This window comes from Hemicordylus capensis, chromosome 2 (genome assembly GCF_027244095.1).
Source record: "Hemicordylus capensis ecotype Gifberg chromosome 2, rHemCap1.1.pri, whole genome shotgun sequence".
NCBI lineage: Eukaryota > Metazoa > Chordata > Lepidosauria > Squamata > Cordylidae > Hemicordylus > Hemicordylus capensis.
The window spans coordinates 79,608,020-79,626,028 of NC_069658.1; the positions used below are offsets into that span (position 1 = coordinate 79,608,020).

Here is an 18,009-nt window from a genome sequence, read left to right on the forward strand (position 1 = left end):
TAATTATCCAAGGGAAGAAGCAGAGTATATCATTTACAGTTGAACTCCTATCAACGCCATAAAGTGATTTAGTGGCTGCTGCAGTTCTTCAAAAAGTGCCGTGTAAAACTGGCAGGCCTTCAATTTCCAAGGTTCTGTTCTCAGTTTCTACCTGCTTCTGGGAAACCCACATCAAATGTCATTTTGATTTTGACTGTCTTAGCTAGCATAAATTATACTCCAGTTTCCCACTAAACAGGTTGTATGTCAATACCATAATGCATTCTGAAGTATTTTGAGGATGTTTCAGTAATGTGTGAGCAGTAAAATTAATTTGCTACAGAACAACAGAATGCAGGGATGTTCAAGTTATTTGGTTGGTATAAAAATGTTGGTCACAAGTTAGTTCTTTTTGTTCTTCCTACTGAATATGACAATTCAGTTTTTATTATTTACACTGTTGATATGATGTACAACCTTACAAGGGCAGGGCAAGAGCACCATCTTCACAGGGAGCAACTTAACTAGACGCACATGAGGCCTGCTTCACTGTGCTAGGTGGGCAGAGCATAAAGCTGTTTTCATTTCTTTCCCTTCCCACAAAAGGCCTGCTTGTGTCCAGGAATATGTCCATGAGGGTCACATAGTCCTCGTGGACATATTCCTTATAATTTACCAGCGTGGTACATCCTTCACCTTTGACAGAGACATTTGCCAGTTCATCGAAGGGATATATTTAGGAGGGATTTAGATGCTTTCAATATTGTGTATGAAATTAGCTATGCAACCTGCTAAGTTAAATATTCCATATTCATAAAATTGCCATATAATTGGTTACCTTGCCATAGAATTACATGTTAGTCTCGTCTTGTCATATGGTTTTTTGTTTTGTTTTTGGTGTAGTCATTAGAAGACCAAAATGAACCTACCAAAAGTACTTCAGTAGAAGAACCTGGGATCAATAAGGTATATATGGTAGTAACTGTGGCATTATATTATATACATCCTATATTCAAAATAGTCTGGTGGCTACACAGGGATAGGCCTTCTCTGTTGCCACCCTGAGATTCTGGAATGCACTCCCTGCTGAAATCCTCCCCATCTCTGAAAACTTTTAAAACCTCTCTAAAGACACATTTGTTCACCAAGCTTTTTAACTAGATTAGTGGTTTTAAATTATTTTAAGCTTTTAATTTCTGTTTTAACTTGTTTTATGTTGCTGTAAACCGTCCAGAGACAGAAGTTTGCTTTGGTTTACAAATATAATATAAATACACAAATACAAATATAAATATTAAAACGTATTTTTAAAATGTTAATTGCTTAAGTCGGGTAACATAAACAACTGGCAACAGATATCAGTATCTGTTAAGAAGGTAGGATACTGGGTAGGCTGAAATCTAAAGAGTGCATAAACCCTTTCCACTCTTCACAGGTATGAGGCTTTTGTGTAGCTTTTTCCAAGATAAACTGTGTCAGTCCTTCAGATTTGTAGATGTTTGCATTATACAGAACTTATTATAAATATGTTTTGGGTCAGAAAACAGGACCTACAATTCCAGAGATGCTTTTGGTAGATGGATGTGTCATGCAATGCAAAATGATAGGTTTACTTAGTGCTTCTGTATTTGATCACAGTTGGGTATGCCACAGGTTTATACAAACAGTGAATTATTGCACCAAATAACATTGTAGCTGGTAGTACTGGTGGCCCTTTTTATCTGCAGTTTTGCATATCGGCGGCTGAGCCATGTATACCTGACCTCATTATCCGCGGATCTAAAAACAGTTAAAATTTGCCTATCCACAGTTCCTAGATGGCCAGAAATAATCTCTGAGGTCTTTTCCAGGCACCATTTTGCTGAATGGAGCCATTTTGTGGTGGTTCTTAGAAAAGAAATCCCTCCCATTATTTGTCATGGAAAATGGGTGGAATTGGGGGTTTGTGGGAGCATTGCTGGAGACCTGGAGAGCATGGTGCATTACTCTATTGCTCTTATTTCTACCTTTTTTTACCTCGAGGAACCTACCCCCCCCTTCCCATTCTCGCAAGGTCTCGTTATCCACGGTTTCATTTTTTTCAGTTAAAGGTGAGAACGGAATCCCCACAGATAATGAGGGCCACCTGTAGTCAGTTCCTTCCATTGTTGATATGGGTATTAATGCCACACAGCAAATTTCTTTGCATTAGTAATCTGTCTCAAAGCAATTAAATGGTTGAAATGCAATAATTTCTGTCCATTTCATACATATGCATGCTGCATCTTGCATTACATTTCACTACTTTTTAGCAGTCTTCAGGTTAACTAGGAATTAAAAGTAAAGATGTGACAAACTAAGAATTCTTAGCTTGACTATTATTTAAAAATGGACCATATTGAACTAATGAAAGTAGTTGAGCTAATGAAAGCTTTCAATTAGCTGAGATCTATTTGTGCTTTAATATTTGTGCTTTAATATTTAGCCTTTTTTGTATGACCTAAAAGAGCAATAGTGATAATTTGAGATTTCTTTTATAATGAATACAGGTAGAGACTGATATGGGCTATCCAGGAAGTAAAGCAAGAATTATCCATAAAGAGTCTGACATTATCACTGCTTTTGCAGTCAATAAGGTTAGTATACATGCAAATATGTGTTTTTGTACAATAAAATATTTTGGAATGTTGTGATTTCTGGTCCTTAAGAAGAACTCTTGTAATTGTACAAGTCTCAGAGATGTTTAATTTAAAAAAATTCAGGGACGGAAATGGTATAGGTGGAACTATACCATTGTTCGTTCTTCTGTAGTAGAGTGTTTGCTGGTTTCTATATACACAGAAGGCACTGGAGTTGTCCTTTCAGTAGTTTGTCATCTTCAAGAGACTTGTTCTTCCACCAGCATGGGTGGAAGATTAAAATGTAAATTATGGTCAGAGCTCAAGATGGGAAATCACTTACTTGAGTGAATTTTCATGTAGTTGGACAACTTGCAAACCACCAGTGCTAATCCAGAAACTGATGGCTATTACAATCATGTCCTGGATGTGGGTTTTCTTGGGGCACCTGAATTTCTCCTTTTGTAAACAAGAGTGCCAGTCTAGATAGAATATAAGGATATTGTAGTCTTCTTTCCTTATTTCCCACTGAAAGGCAAGAAGATTGTTAAATAACTCAGACCACCCACTCTGTCTAGATGGTTGGCACCAGTGTTTCCGCTAAGGCTTGTGCACACTGGTTGGCGCTCTGCCCACGCAGACTACTTTCAAACACCTAGTCACATTTCTGACAAATGTTATGTTCTGCATCATGAATGGGGCCTTTAGGGAAGAAAATTAAGGTATTAATTTTAATCCTGAAGATTTTGTTTGTTTCTTACTATTGTGTATTCTAGGCCAACAGAAATTGTATTGCGATCGCTTCCAGTCATGACATTCAAGAACTAGATGTTTCTGGAATTCTAGCTACACATATCTACACTTGGGTTGATGATGACTTAGAAATTGAAACTAAAGGGTACTGTTTCCTTGCACTTTGGAGCTGTATTTCTCAGCTGTAACTTGTATGTTGTAATTATAATGGCTGACATGTTCTGCAAGTCTAGAAGACATCAGTGCAGCTGCCTCTGTGGACATGGAAGCAGCAGCACTGCTGTTTGCCACCAACGACTGTGCAAACAGCATCCCCACAGTTTTGCCCATTGTGGTGAATGCTGCTTGCACAGCTATCTGCTTTCTTGTCAACACCAGTGGCAGTGCAGATGTCTTTTGTTCCTGTTAGACTTGCATCATGTCAGCCAGTGTTGCTTTCTGAATTCAGCTAGCTAGAGCCTGTTGAATATTGAACCCTTTCTCAATCGTTTCTCTGATCAGTCTTGTTCTTCTTCCCTCTCATCTCTGTTAACTTCAAATCCTAGGCTAAATCTTCCCTCCCGCTGCCCGCTTATACTGCCTTTCCTGATACTGTTAGTTGATCTGCTGTAGGATTGCAGTGGACTTGAATTGATAAGGGGAGTCATACATGCCTGTCAACCACTGGCTCCAGTGTTGCAAGAGACTGGCCTGCTTTGCTGGGTGTCTTAGTGGATTAGATGATGTTGAGGACTTGGAATCTGATGCTAAGAACATCGTATCTAGACCTAAAACCCTTATTCTATGGAAGGATTTCGTGGGCTGTTAAATCAAAAACTGTACATGTAGGCTGGCTGAGCTTGTCACTTAACTGCTTTAAAGATGCAATCAGTCATCACTATATCTATTTTCTCTATATAGAACTGATGACTTTTTGGTTATACATGCTCGTGATGACATGTCAAATATTCAAGGGACTACACCCTATACTCATAGCAACCCTGGCACTCCAATCAACATGCCGTGGCTTGGTAGCACCCAAACTGGCAGAGGAGCTGCTGTGGTGAGTTGCTTGTTAGAGAATTATTGTGTACTTATACTGTTAATGATGATTTTTATGGATTTTATAGTGAGTAACTTGATCCTAGAATATAAACTTATAAATAAACCTATTAAGTATGAATGAAATTGATAAGTGGGGGGACAATAAACACTAAGCACTGCTATTTATGTATGAATCCACAGTTCTAGTTTTTGGCTCCAGTGGAGAGACATCAGACTCAAACAACTTAGAACAAAAACTAATATAGTATGTAGGTAAGAAGAGTATGATGTGTTGGTTGAAAAATTGGTCCAAAAGCTCAGGACGGTCAGGAACTCAATGCATTGCATTAAGCAAGCCATTCTCTTTTAATCTCAACCCTCAATAGTAATGAGGTGATGATAAAGTTACTCATCATATATATCAATATAGTTAAATGTATATGAAGCATTTTGACCACCCAAAAAGGTGCCAGGTAAATTATACAAAGTATAATAATAATAATTTTTAAAATGTAGGATAGGTTTGGGCATGGAATAAGGTTTTGTATATCCTTATTCGGAACAATCTAGAGCAGTCTAACATGGCCTGTTTCAGAGAGGTGGAGCCTAGGGTAAATGGCTCCTGGCTTCTTTGATTTCAGAACGTTTAGTAGCACTATAGAGGTAGAAGGCTACAATTGTGGGCTCTTTGTGGACTGCAGCAGAAGTGAAGCTTCACCTGAACCAGGATTTGTTGTCACTGGGCAGTAACATCTATTTCATTCAGAGGGTGGAGCTGCTGCCACAGATGGAGGGGAAAAGCCAAAGCCTAGGGTTATTGGTCTTGGGCTGGTTTCTTATTTTATGCAGCAAGATAATGGGCAGAGCAACTTTAGCCTGTCCCATAGTTTAGTGCCTCCCCCTCTTTGCCACCGTCCATAGCACACTCTGTTATTTGCTTCAAATTAACTTTAGTTCCAGTTAATCTTCACTGTTAGTTGAGTTCCTGAGTTCCTGCATGGATCTTGTTCTCATTAAGAGTTGTTTTAGAAATGAATATTTCTCCATGGCTCTTCTCATCATGGTGCTGCATTAGTTCAAAGAAATTTACCTTGTGTCTCTTCTGTGTATTTTATTACAAGTTTAGAACACATGCCTTATGTCAGTAGTCTTCAGGCTTAAAATATTTCTTTTCAGGATTGCCTCCCCCCACCCCCACCCCCCACCGGTCCCTAAAATGAAGAAGTGGAGCTTTTTCCATTACTTATTTCCTGCTATGAAAAAAAAAAATCATCTGTTTAATTTGTGTCAGGTGGTTGCTGGAGACATAGGACAAGAAAAAGACAGCAGCAAACCTGTTTGCCTGTCCGCAGCTCAGTCTTTATGTTCCTAAGTCCTGAGTGCAGAAATTCTTGGCTTTTAAATTTGCATGACAGGCAAAAATGAAAGAACTGCATTTCAGAGATGCAGTGATACACCTGTTTACATTTCAGCCTATAATTAAGCCTCTGAACACACAGGACAAGAAAAAGTACCTGCCTTGTATGAAGTTTGTCCGTAGTAACTCTTCTCCCCTGTGGCTTTTCCTTTCTTCCACTGTGTCTTCAATTCCTTGCTTTTCTTCCATTGCATAATCAGTACTGGTTTCTGCAGCCTTTCTTGTTCCAAGCTCGCATGCTTCTACTCCAACTTCATGGTTCTTGTGCATTTATTTAGTGCATCACAAAAATTAACTGGCCATAATTCTGAAATAATTTTATATGCAGTATAGGTCAATACGACACATTGCCAATGGAAAGCCTGATTCTGACAAAGTGGTTAAGGCCACCTAATGAGCTAAAAGCTGAGATAAAATTACAATCAATAGATATGTAAACAGTCTCCCTCTTCTTGGAAGAGTGTCTACATATTGCTCAGCCTTTCATCAGGCTTCCGTTGTGTCCACTTACCTTTTTGCACTACGAGGCTATTATACTAGCAAACCCTCTTATTCTTTTAAAGTAAATGTTCATAATCAAGTGTCGCAGGGGAGGGGTGCACCTCAGAATCCTTTGTGGACTGAATATATTTTAGAAATCTTACTTGATTCAATTGTAGTGATTAGTTTCAGCATGTAAAATTCAGGAGTACTTTTTAATTAAAATAAGTACTTAAAGGCTCAGATGGGTATACATGGTGCCCTTATTTTGTATCAGTTAGGTCACTTTGCATGTGCTTGAAATAGTAAATAAAATGAAAATAAAATTATGTACTCTGTTGCCACACAGATCTTTAAAATACATCTCTGAGTAAATTACTGAAAATAATGCTATAGAAAAGATCACTTATTGAACAGTAGCATGCCGAATAAAGCTGTAATCATAAGCACAGAAGGCTGTGGGTCTTCACTTGTGAACAATATAGATAAAGATTGTGCTGCCTGAGTAGATTCTTATTCCAATGTATGTTCTGAGGGGGAATTAGTGCATACCCCCATAGAGGCATGACTGTGAGATTTATGAGCATATTTGCACAGCAACATCCTTCAGATATTGCACCAGAAGGGCAAAAGCAGATGCGGAGTCCTTCTATTACTCTAGGGGTGCCTTTTTTGTACCAGTAGCTATTAAATTGTTGAAGGCCAAGATATATTCACAAATTCTTTATTGGGCACAGATTGGTCCACTGGGAAATTTCTCTCAGCTTGAAACAGTACAAACTAAATTCCTGAGGGCTATTTTTCAGGTACCCAGGGGTACAGCAAATGCCGTGCTTTGTAGGGAAGCAAGGGTCACTACTGTGAAAGCAAAAGTATGGTTTGCATAATTAAATTTTGGTTAAACCTGGTCTTCTTTCCGGCTGGTCTTGCCCCTTTAGTGTTATCAGACAGTTTCGTTTCCAAATGGAAATCAGCTCAGAAATTAAAATTGCATCACTTGGGCCCTATTGTGTTACGCTTGCTCCACTCTACATGTGTCATGATAGAATTACAAAATAGTACACAGGCATTTCCTCATTTCCAGTTCAGGTGGACAGCCCTCTTTGTCACTGGTCGTAGACCCAGGAAGCAATAATTAAATGAGAAGATCTTATTGGGTGAGGATTATAGCAGGCACTTTGCTTTGTGAAGCAACAGCTCCGAAATACAGATTTGCAGGAGGAGTCCTCACAGTTACCCAAGGGAATTTACTTAGGTTCTCAAACTTTTAACTATAAACCGGCTGAATACTTCGACCATATCTTGGTACCAAGATTTAGGAGATTTCTGATCCTCGTGTGATTGTATGTTCTCCCTTCGGCAGTATTTGATGGTAAATTCAAACAACTTCCTTATGGTCAGTGCTGTTGCCCCTGCGGCTCAGGGGATATAGAGTTGCCCTATTGTGTTATGCTTGCTCCACTCTACATGTGTCATGATAGAATTACAAAATAGTACACAGGCATTTCCTCATTGTTCAGGTGGACAGCCCTCTTTGTCACTGGTCATAGACCCAGGAAGCAATAATTAAATGAGCTAAACTGGGTGAACAGTAATAACAGAATTGGCATATTTTTCAGCAGCTAAACATTACATGGTACAGATGGGCTGCTGCTAAATCATTATACACCATAATTTGACTGATATACAATTTTAGTTTTTCTGTTTCAGCACAGGGATCTTCAAATAAAACGTATTACAAATATTTTACCTAAGTGTTAGTGTAAATGAGACTTCTTAAAATACCGTTTCTATAAACATAACCCACAGCTGTAAGTCAGTTTCTTTGTGTCTGCTGCAATATGTGCTCTTTTATTCAAGGGCTACTTCAGTAAACCATTTTCCAACCAATGTCTGTAATTCACCCCTAAATTCTCTTAAGTCTACGATTAAATGCAAAACCTAATTTCTTAATTCCTACTTAATTTTTGTAAAAGTTTGTTTACCTCTCTCTTACATGCTTCTGCTTCTGCCTCTGTCTTACTTGCCTTAGAATATACAGGAATATTCCAATAAATTTAATGGAATCAGAAAGGAATTGGCAAGAAAAGAGGTAAGACTGCAGTCCAGAGTGTCTCTGTTGGGATCCTTAGACCTGTGAAACACAAGCTTGCACTTACCTGGGTTGAGTTCTGTTGATATTCAGTGTATAATAATGTTGAGGGAAAGATTTAGTTTTCATTTACTTCCATCCATATTTCAGCTCTAAATTCGCAAAGCAAACATAGTAGTGTATGCATTTTGCATCACTAATTAATTGAATTCAATAGGGTTTTGGTTAATTATATAGTTTACCTATTTAATTTTGTACATTTAACAGATGCTCAAGAAGTCAATCAATAATGTCAGAAGAATGGCATCTCACCCAACATTACCATATTGTAAGTTTTGTACTTTTGGGTTGTCTTAAAGTTTGCATGACTGTATTTTATTCCATAAAAATATATGTCTAAAGAAGTCCTCACAAAGGAAAGCAGTGCTAGCTTAACTACATTACATGACTAAAAATCAGTTTCCTAATGAATATTGTCTGCAGGTAAATTGTAAAGTATCTATAAACATTGTGTAGACAAGATGGATCTTCAGCATAATTGTAATGGCGAATATCTATCTATCCTATCTATCTATCTATCTATAATACGCTAAGGTCATATGTGGCAAGTTCTGCCCTCACAGTGCTTTACCAGTCGGAGTTAACAGAGCAGAAGCACTGTGGTGATTGGGCAGTGGGGATTCTGTATGCAGATAGAGAAGACCACCAGGTAGGGGGTGAGTGAGCGAGCGGGTGGGAAGGGGACAGGTGAGTGAATGGGCAGCGAGTGAGCAAGCGTCAGGGAGGGGGAGAGAGTGAGTGGCAGGGAGGAGGGGGTGAGTGAGCGAGCGGCAGGGAGGGGGCAAGTAAGTAAGTGGCAGGGAGAGGGCAGCTGAGAGTGGGTGGCTGACCCTGAGCAATAAAGCAGGGGCTTTGGCAGGGGCAAGGAGAGCAACAAAGTACTAGCGCACAGATGTTCTGTGTGGGTTTAGCTAGTTTATATTATATTCGGTAGCTCTTCAACAGAAGTTCCCAAATGGGTTTACATAGATATAAATGAAATGGCTCCATGTCCCCAAATGGCCCACAATCTAAAAAATAAACCTACGATAGACACCAGCAGCAGTGACTGGAGGGATGCTGTGCTGTGGATATATAGGGCCAGTTGCTCTCCCCCTACTAAATAGAGAATCACAACAAGGAGCCCCTCTGCTCAGTTAGCAGGGGAGGTATAACCATTTCATGGTTATGAAGTGGAACAGGAGAACCCTGGTATCCGCAGGGGTTCTGTCTTCTACTTCAACCTCAGATAACGAAACTGCAGGCATTGGGACTCAGGGGTTTAGGTTCCTGGAAGAGGGGGAGGTCAAAATAATGCCCCCCAATGGTCAAAATAATGCAAAGTGCTGCACCATGCTCTGCAGGTCCCCAGATGTCCAGCAATTACACCATTTTTGCTGGAAAATTGTGGTCTTTAAAAAAAATATTTAGAAATAAGCCACAAAATGGCTCCTGTGCTCAAAATGGAAGCTAGAAATACCATTGGAGGTCATTTCTGGCCACCTTGAAACCACGGGTACATGATATTAACCTTTTTTGAACTTTTTGGGGGGAGGTATGCCATGGTTGGGTGTCAGTTACCCAACCATGGATATATGAAACTGTGGGTGCTGGATCGATGAATGGCGAGGTTCTCCTGTATTTGAAATGGTGCCACATAGCTTTTTATTCTGTCTTCCCTATATCTTAGTGTGGAGTGAGGTGAAAGATTTTGTAAATTCAAGTCCACAAATTATAAAATGTTCAGCCAAGACTGTGTTTAATGTACAATGGAAAATATGTTTTCAGCTGAAATTGTGACAAATTATATGTCATATTGCATCTACTCCCCCCCCCCATGCTTTTTTTCCATTTTATGGGCACAGCTCCGAGGCAATTTGAAATGTAGAGGATTTCATAAGTTATACTGATGACATCAGGTAATATTTGATGCAGTGTGCATTTGGCTTTGTGGAGTAATATAAATAAGTTAATAAATTTCACAAGATTGCTTAGCATTCTAATGTAATTCATAGTGAACCATTGCAAGTAGCCTCCAAAATACTCTTTATAAAAGGGTGCAGTCACTGAAGCAGTCAGTGACTACAAATACACTTTCCAACAAGTTAATACCCATAGTTCAAACTGAAAATCTATAGAAAAGAACTTATACTTCTAAGATTCTTCTTCAAACTAGTTTTTCTTCTCTGAAATACATCTCTAGTTTCAAGTCAAAAACAAACGTGGTGAGGTTTCTTTTTCTATTGCAGACTTGACAGGTGCTCAGGATGGTAGTGTGAGAATGTTTGAGTGGGGTCATTGTCAACAAATTACATGTTTCCGATCTGGTGGCAACTCCAGGATTACACGGATGAGATTCAATTATCAAGGCAATAAGGTAAGACTACATTAGCTTCGGGCAGGAATAATAAATACAAAGTTGATTTGTTTCTTCACAGTATTTTTCACACCATATAATGTCACAAACACAAATATGAGTGAGTTTTTAACAGCAGTTCTTCCCTTTTGATATTCTTGTTGGGTTGGAAAGTATGTCACCTGTGGGGTCATCCCATGCAGCCAGCTAGGTAAAGGTAAAGTTGTGCCGTCGAGTCGGTGTTGACTCCTGGCGACCACAGAGCCATGTGGTTTTCTTTTGTAGAATGCAGGAGGGGTTTACCATTGCCATCTCATGCATAGTATGAAATGATGTCTTTTAGCATTTTTCTATATTGCTGTTGCCTGATAAAGGCGAACCAGCAACCTCTTGCTCTCTAGGCAAGTTTCTTCCCCACCACGCCATTAGGTGGCTTTATGCAACTAGCTAGCCAGCTCATATTCATTCACTATAAAGTGGGTAAGGGGGGACTTGATAGAGGTGCATAAATTATGCATAGTGTGGATAAAGTGAATAGAGAGAAATTGAAACTAAATGCTGAGATTCAGAACAGACAAAGTTTACACAGCATGTCATTAAACTATGGAATTTACTGCCATTGGGTGTGGTGATGGTCACCAATACAGACAGTTTTAAAGAGGAATTTGACAAATTGATGGAGGATAGGGTTATCAGTGGTGACCAGCCTTGGTAGCTGTATACTTCTATCAGGATCAGAGGTGGCATGCCCCTGAACACTAGGTGCCAGGGAGCACCAAAGGAGCAAGTGGTTACCTTTTCTCCTACCACTTGTGGGTTTCCCAAATGCTCCTGGTTGGCAGCTACATGAGGCAGGATGCTGGCCTGGATTAGATTTTGGCCTAATCCAGCAGGGCTTTTTTTGTATTCTTATGTTCACTCTGTCAGTTGCTTTCTGTTTGCAAGCAGATCATGACTCTGTTCAGTTCTAGTAGCCAGAAAGAGCTAAGTAAAATCTGTGCTCCAACAGTGCACAGCATGACCCTTCCTTTTTGTTTCTTTGATTACAGATCTATAAAGAGACTAGAGATAAATGCATACATTTGGAGACATAGCTTTACTTTTCTTCTAACAGCTGTCAGCACTGCAGGACAGGCTGTGAAGTGGAATAAAATTACCTGCAATGTTCAGGATTTAGCCTGAATGCTGTCAATAGAATCAACTACTTGTCACACAACTGTGGAGTTAAGCTTTAATTCAGAATATATCAGTTGGCCTTAAACATGCTGCATCACAACACAGAAACTAGGGATGTGCACAAACCGGTTTGGCAGTCCTTTCCGGACCACTGAACTGGTCCGGCTTTCAGGCCAATTTGGCAACAGGGGTTTATCTTTAAGTAGCAGGGAGGGTGCTCATCTCCTCACCACTGTGTTTCCCCCACTAGCACTGTCTGCAAAACCACTGACATGGGGCAACAGCATACCTCCTTGCTGCCCCAATCAGCATTGGACCAGAAGTGGCCAGTGTGCATGCGCATGTCATGCACTGGCCATTTCCGGTCCGAAGCTGACTGGGGCAGCAAGGAGGTATGTTCACACCCCACATCAGTGGTTTTGCAGACAGAGCCAGTGGGGAAACACAGTGGTGGAGGGATGAGCACCCTCCCTGCTCCTTAAAGGTAACCCACCACCGAACCAACAAAGCACCAGTTTGTGCAAATCCCTAATGGAAACAGACCTTTAAACCTGCCCTATTTCTGACATACTTTATCTAGAGGCAACAAGTATGCTACCTTTTGAAACAAAATGTCTAGAAATATAAAGCTGCTTATTGTTGCATTTCTGTACCTGATCCTAAATATATGTATCCAAATACATATGTCTGAGAGTTCAGACATAAACATGGAACTTCAGGCAAAGGCTTTCTATTCATCTAATGTTAAAGCTCCACTCATCAACTGAGAATGCATGCTTAATGCTGCCACAGATATTGGGAGTGAATGATGGTTCCTTAATGATGGTTCCTTTGCTTAATATGAATTGCACATCAGATCTCCTGGATATGGTAGGAGTTACTAGATCAGGGCTATTATAGGCAAAACGTTTGAATCAGTGGTGATTACTTTCATAATCATAGGTTAGGCATGGAAGTATCAGGCAGTTTGAGGGGTGTTTTTTTTAACAGCATTTTATATACGGTTAAAGATTATTTTGTTGGTGAAAAGTAAATTGTATTTTTTAATAAATTTTTCAGTTTGGGATTGTTGATGGCGATGGATATATAAGTTTGTACCAAACAAACTGGAAACGTTGTCTACATGGTGGAAGCACACCCAAACCATATCTGGTGAGCAAAACAAAGAAAAAGTATTTATATTATGTTTTTGTTTTTTTCTTGCCCTACCGTGAAACTTAAGTCCATATTTTAATTTCTGTAAGCCATGTTAGGAGACAGACTTGGCTGAAAAACAGAGTAGAGAATAGAATAAACTGGGTTCCCTCCTGCCCTGTGCATACAGATACTTGGTTGTGGGATTGTAGAACCTTAAATGTCATTATCTGCTGCTACTACTATACTCTTGGTTGAAAAATCGTACAGAGGCTAAGTCATATTTATATTTTATTTTTTCAGGCGGGAAAGGGGACCCAAAACAGAGGTTTCCATTTTTCTGCAGGAGTTTAATGTTTCAAACATTGTTCCATGTTGTCAACAAGTGTGGGGGGAGTAATTTGAAATTTGTATGCGAAGATACTATTTGGGATCCACACAATTAGTTTTCTGCAGCCAACGGGCCATTGTATTTATGCTTCTCTAAGAGCAGTCACTATGCCATGTGGCAAACTGCTTTGAAACAGTGGGAACTTACAAAAGTGTCTGTTGTCCAAAGGAAAAAAAAGCCATAGAACGACTGAGCACACCTGAAATGTGTTGGATTATTGCCACTCTTAGAATAAGAATCTTAGAACACTTGCATTTTCTCTGATAAAATAATTATATATTTTTTTATTTCCTGTCTTTTATTTACTAACTGTGCATTATAATTTTCCAGACATGGCAGTGCCATAACAAAACGGCCAATGATTTTGTTTTCATCAGTTCTTCATCTTTGATAGTCACAGCTGGGCAGTCTACTGACAACAGGTACTAAAATCAGTTCCACAATCACAGTGGCAAATGTGCGAATAAGAAGTTACTGACATGTTGAAGTCTTCTCTATTTTATAACTACGGTTTTAAAAGTAACTTTTATCCATGATTTTCTGTACCCATCGTTTTCTCATATGTTGATAAAAAAGAGCCAAGTATTAGATCAGATCTTCTTAAAGTGCAACTTGACACATGGTTCAGTCTGAAACATGTAGCTCCAGATCTGGATTGTGATCCATTGGAATCCATAAGAATGGGTTCTGTGCCTGCACAGGGACCTCGCAACCAAGTGTTCTAGCTCCTATAGGCATCCATGCTCTGTGTCACATGTTCAGCATGGAAGATATAAAAGGCAGGCTAGACGCCATTTTCCCCAGTTCCTTTTCAACTGTCATAGCTGACCGGACTGCTGAATGAATCGCCATAGCTGAACGGACTGTTTTGGTTTTAATTCGGACTTCTTGGACTTGACTCGGAACGGAAATGAAAAAGAAATCTGGAAAGAAATCTTCTAAACACTGTGCTGATTGTGGAACTAAACTGCTGTCTCACATTTCTTGTCTCATTTGCTTGGGCGGACACAATATGACAACATATAAAATATATATGTCATTCTCAAAACAGACGAGACGAAATCTGTGTCTCGGATATGTACGACTCTGGACAATGATGCCCTGAATCCCTTGAACTAAACACTACACCATCGAAGTCAGTATTGGCATCTGTGTCTACATCGACATTGTGGACTGTACAGTCTAAACACCTGGTGTCTAGTTCTTTCAAGCCTCAAAGGGGCTCACGTCCTTGACACAAGAAGAAGAGGAAGCATGGCTCTGTGGCTACTAATCCCTCGAATCCAGCTCCGAAAAAACATAGACATGCGAAGGGAGCATCCAAAAAGATGCCATCTCCATCTGGGCTGCGAAGTGCACCCTTGTTCCTAGGTCAGAGTCAAACTCATAGCCATTGACAGAGTGCTTCGGTGTAAAGACCTCCAACGCTGATGCCTTCGATGCCAAGACAGTCAACATTGGGAATACAGCAACTCCACATCTGGCATCTGTTTCTCCAGTAACGACTCCAATCCGCTCACCTTCCCCTTTGACACTGAGGGATCGGCCTGGAGAGCCACCTTCGACTCTGAGAGATTGTGATGAAGGGGTCTCTCCAAGGCTGAATACACCAATTATCACAGTGTCGAAGCATGTAACTCCTCAATGCTGAGAGACGTCTCCAGCACCTGTGTTCGACATCAAAGACAAAACTGAGGCCATTGATGCTGGACTGGATCCATTGATGGCTCAAACCTTGCTTTCAACTTTCCAGCAACAGTACTGTGTTCACAGCCGTGTTTAAAACTTATTGTCCCAGGCAACAGTAGATCCTGGGGTAAAGTGTGCTGTCGAGTTGGTGTTGACTCCTGGTGACCACAGAGCCCTGTGGTTGTCTTTGGTAGAATACAGGATGGGTTTACCATTGCCTCCTCCCATGCACTATAAGATGATGCCTTTCAGCATCTTTGCTATATCGCTGCTGCCTGATACAGGTGTTTCCCAGTCTGGGAAACATACCAGCGGGGATTTGAACTGGCAACCTCTGGCTTGCAAACAAGTCATTTCCCCGCTGCGCCATTAGGTGGATTAGATCCTGGGGAGGACCAGTCAATCAATCAATCTTTATTACCATCATAGACCAGCACAAAGTAAAAGGGTTAATTACATATTAAAAGTAAAAGTAGACATTAAAGCCTAAGGGTGCAGAATACAAGCTTATAATGAAAGACTATGAGAAAAGACTGTAAGAATCAAGAGTAGAAGTAAAATGTAAAATAAAACTATGGCTTTCTAAGACAGAACAAGACCACAAACTAAATGACCCTGAATAGTTAACAGTAAAAATGGGTAGAAATATTTGTCATGAACATCACTTTTTAAAAGGCATAAAAGAGTGAATCAAGAATGCATTTAAAAGTTGTATGTAAAACGTGAAGACATATAAAATCATACAGGAGCAACTATAGACATAGTAAGCGTCTTGCCAGTTTAGGGCAAGGTAAAAACCCAAGAAGCTGTGGGTCTATAGAACTATAGGAATGTTGGGCTGTCATGAAGCACTCTGAGGCAGCAGGCAAAGGTGTTCTTGAGTTAGTTCATAACTTTGGGCACTGGGTACGAACAGGAGGTCATCATCTACCAGATTTTGAATTCTGCTGCACAGAACCTGCCAGCACTGGTTCTGGCATCATCTTATAGTGGTGGTTGGGTTGCTTTCAAAGAGTAGCAAAGAGGTGTAAAATTGGTCTGTCTGATAAGGATAGTTATGTAGTAGCAGTAGAATGAAGGTGGCACAAATGTCCCTGTAATACAAACACTGAAGGAGGACATGTCCTGTTCTTTCTGCTTGCCCTGAGTCACAGGGGCATTGACATTCTGAGAGTGGACTCTTCCTATACTGTTCCTCAAGCACAGCTGAGTGAAGGACATGGCAACGCACCAGCATGAAGGCCTTCCTGTGCTTTGGGACTTCCAGTTGTGTTAGGTATGCCACAGGAGTGGTGGTATATCTGTGTCCTTCACTGATGAGGAAGTTTGGGGCCTTGCCTATATCAGATTGTCACTCTATGTCTGTAATACGCTGTTTGATAAGTGCTTTGGCCAGATTATAGCCCATGTTAACTAAGAGAGGTGGGTAAGGGAAGGACCAGAATGTGGTAATCTTACCACAACATCAATTGCTACCCCTTCAATGCCTACAGTGGGGAGTTCACACAACTCCTCATAGTCTGTTTCAACCTTCAGTGAACCAGGCTTTAACTGCAGGTCAACTGATGGGGCCAACAACCACTTCCACCCAGTGGCTTGCCTGTGGTTTTGCCCATCACTCTTCAGTTCCCCTTTCTTGGCTACCTGTAAAGTCTGACTTCAGGTTAACAACACCAGGGCTGCCATATGACTACAAAGCATGGAAAGCTCAACAAAAAAATTAAACTACTTTTACATTGGCTACTAATCTACCAGATTCTTTACCAGTGCACATTCTGGCGGCAGAAGATGCCTCCACAGCCATGGCCAAATGCCTCACAGTTGCTATGGTTACTCAAACAAATGTCTCTCCACTTGTTTCTTCAGGGGACAAACCTCTTCTAGTGACCACGACTACACAAATACAACCTTTGGAACAAGTTAGCCAGAGAACATCTACAACAGAAACTCATGTGCAGATTCAATTCCAATTAAAAAAACAACTCCTGCTCAACCTCCTGTGCCTAATTCTCCACTTCCATCATCTGACGATGAGTACAATGGTTCATCTGATTTTGAGTCGGACCTGGAAAGCATTGAACTGGATGATCCGTCACAAGATGTTCCATCTGCAACCCATGTATCTCCAGTGGGGGAACTGAAAGCTTACCACCTAAAAGTAAAAGCAATGGCTGAGGCCCTAGGCCTTGATTGTAAAGTCCAGTCTACTACTGTATACTGTAAATTCGAGTCTATCCTGTATATGCCTTTATGGCAGCCTCACAAGTGCACAACTGCTGGCTCTTCCATTATTACCTGTTATTTCCTGGGCTGCTAAGGCGGCTTTGGAGGTTATTCATACCTCAACACCCACCTCAAGACAGTTGGAGAAGTTCTATCATGTATAAAGTAAAGTTGTGCCCTTGAGTCGGTGTTGACTCCTGGTGACCATGGAGCCATGTGGTTTTCTTTGGTAGAATACAGGAGGGGTTTACCATTGCCTCCTCTCACGCAGTGTGAGATGATGCCTTTCAGCATCTTCCTATATCGCTGCTGCCTGATATAGGTGTTGCCCATATTGTGGGAAACATACCAGCGGGGATTCAAACCAGCAATCTCTGCTTGCTAGGTAAGTCACTTCCCCGCTGCACCATTATAGGAGAAGGAAAATACATACCTACTAAAGCATCGTCTTCTAACTCTTTCGTCACTGACTGTGTTAGTTAGTTAGTTATTACCACCCTTCCAAAAATGGCTCAGGGCAGTTTACACAGAGAAATAATAAATAAAAATAAAAAATGTGTGACATCAAAATTTGCAAAGAGGCAGCAGGGAGCAAGATCTATACAAAAGCCTGCCTCTCAGTGAAGATTGCTAACTATTCTGTCTGTATGGCAAAATACA

At 40.4% G+C, this 18,009-nt stretch overlaps 1 protein-coding gene across 8 annotated transcripts in view; it reads left to right on the plus strand.

Annotated features, from left to right (window-relative positions):
• DMXL1 (Dmx like 1) overlaps nucleotides 1-18,009 on the plus strand; it is a 151,963-nt gene that overhangs the window by 123,463 nt on the left and 10,491 nt on the right. For 3 of the 8 annotated variants that reach the window (XM_053294358.1, XM_053294361.1, XM_053294365.1), the window contains 9 exons: nucleotides 883-945; nucleotides 2,508-2,594; nucleotides 3,353-3,474; nucleotides 4,230-4,371; nucleotides 8,282-8,341; nucleotides 8,609-8,669; nucleotides 10,630-10,757; nucleotides 12,972-13,064; nucleotides 13,768-13,859. In XM_053294358.1, the coding sequence (XP_053150333.1) occupies nucleotides 883-945; nucleotides 2,508-2,594; nucleotides 3,353-3,474; nucleotides 4,230-4,371; nucleotides 8,282-8,341; nucleotides 8,609-8,669; nucleotides 10,630-10,757; nucleotides 12,972-13,064; nucleotides 13,768-13,859 (848 nt within the window). The remainder of the gene's footprint in view (nucleotides 1-882; nucleotides 946-2,507; nucleotides 2,595-3,352; nucleotides 3,475-4,229; nucleotides 4,372-8,281; nucleotides 8,342-8,608; nucleotides 8,670-10,629; nucleotides 10,758-12,971; nucleotides 13,065-13,767; nucleotides 13,860-18,009) is intronic. The other 5 variants (XM_053294359.1, XM_053294364.1, XM_053294362.1 and 2 more) reach the window with 3 other exon arrangements.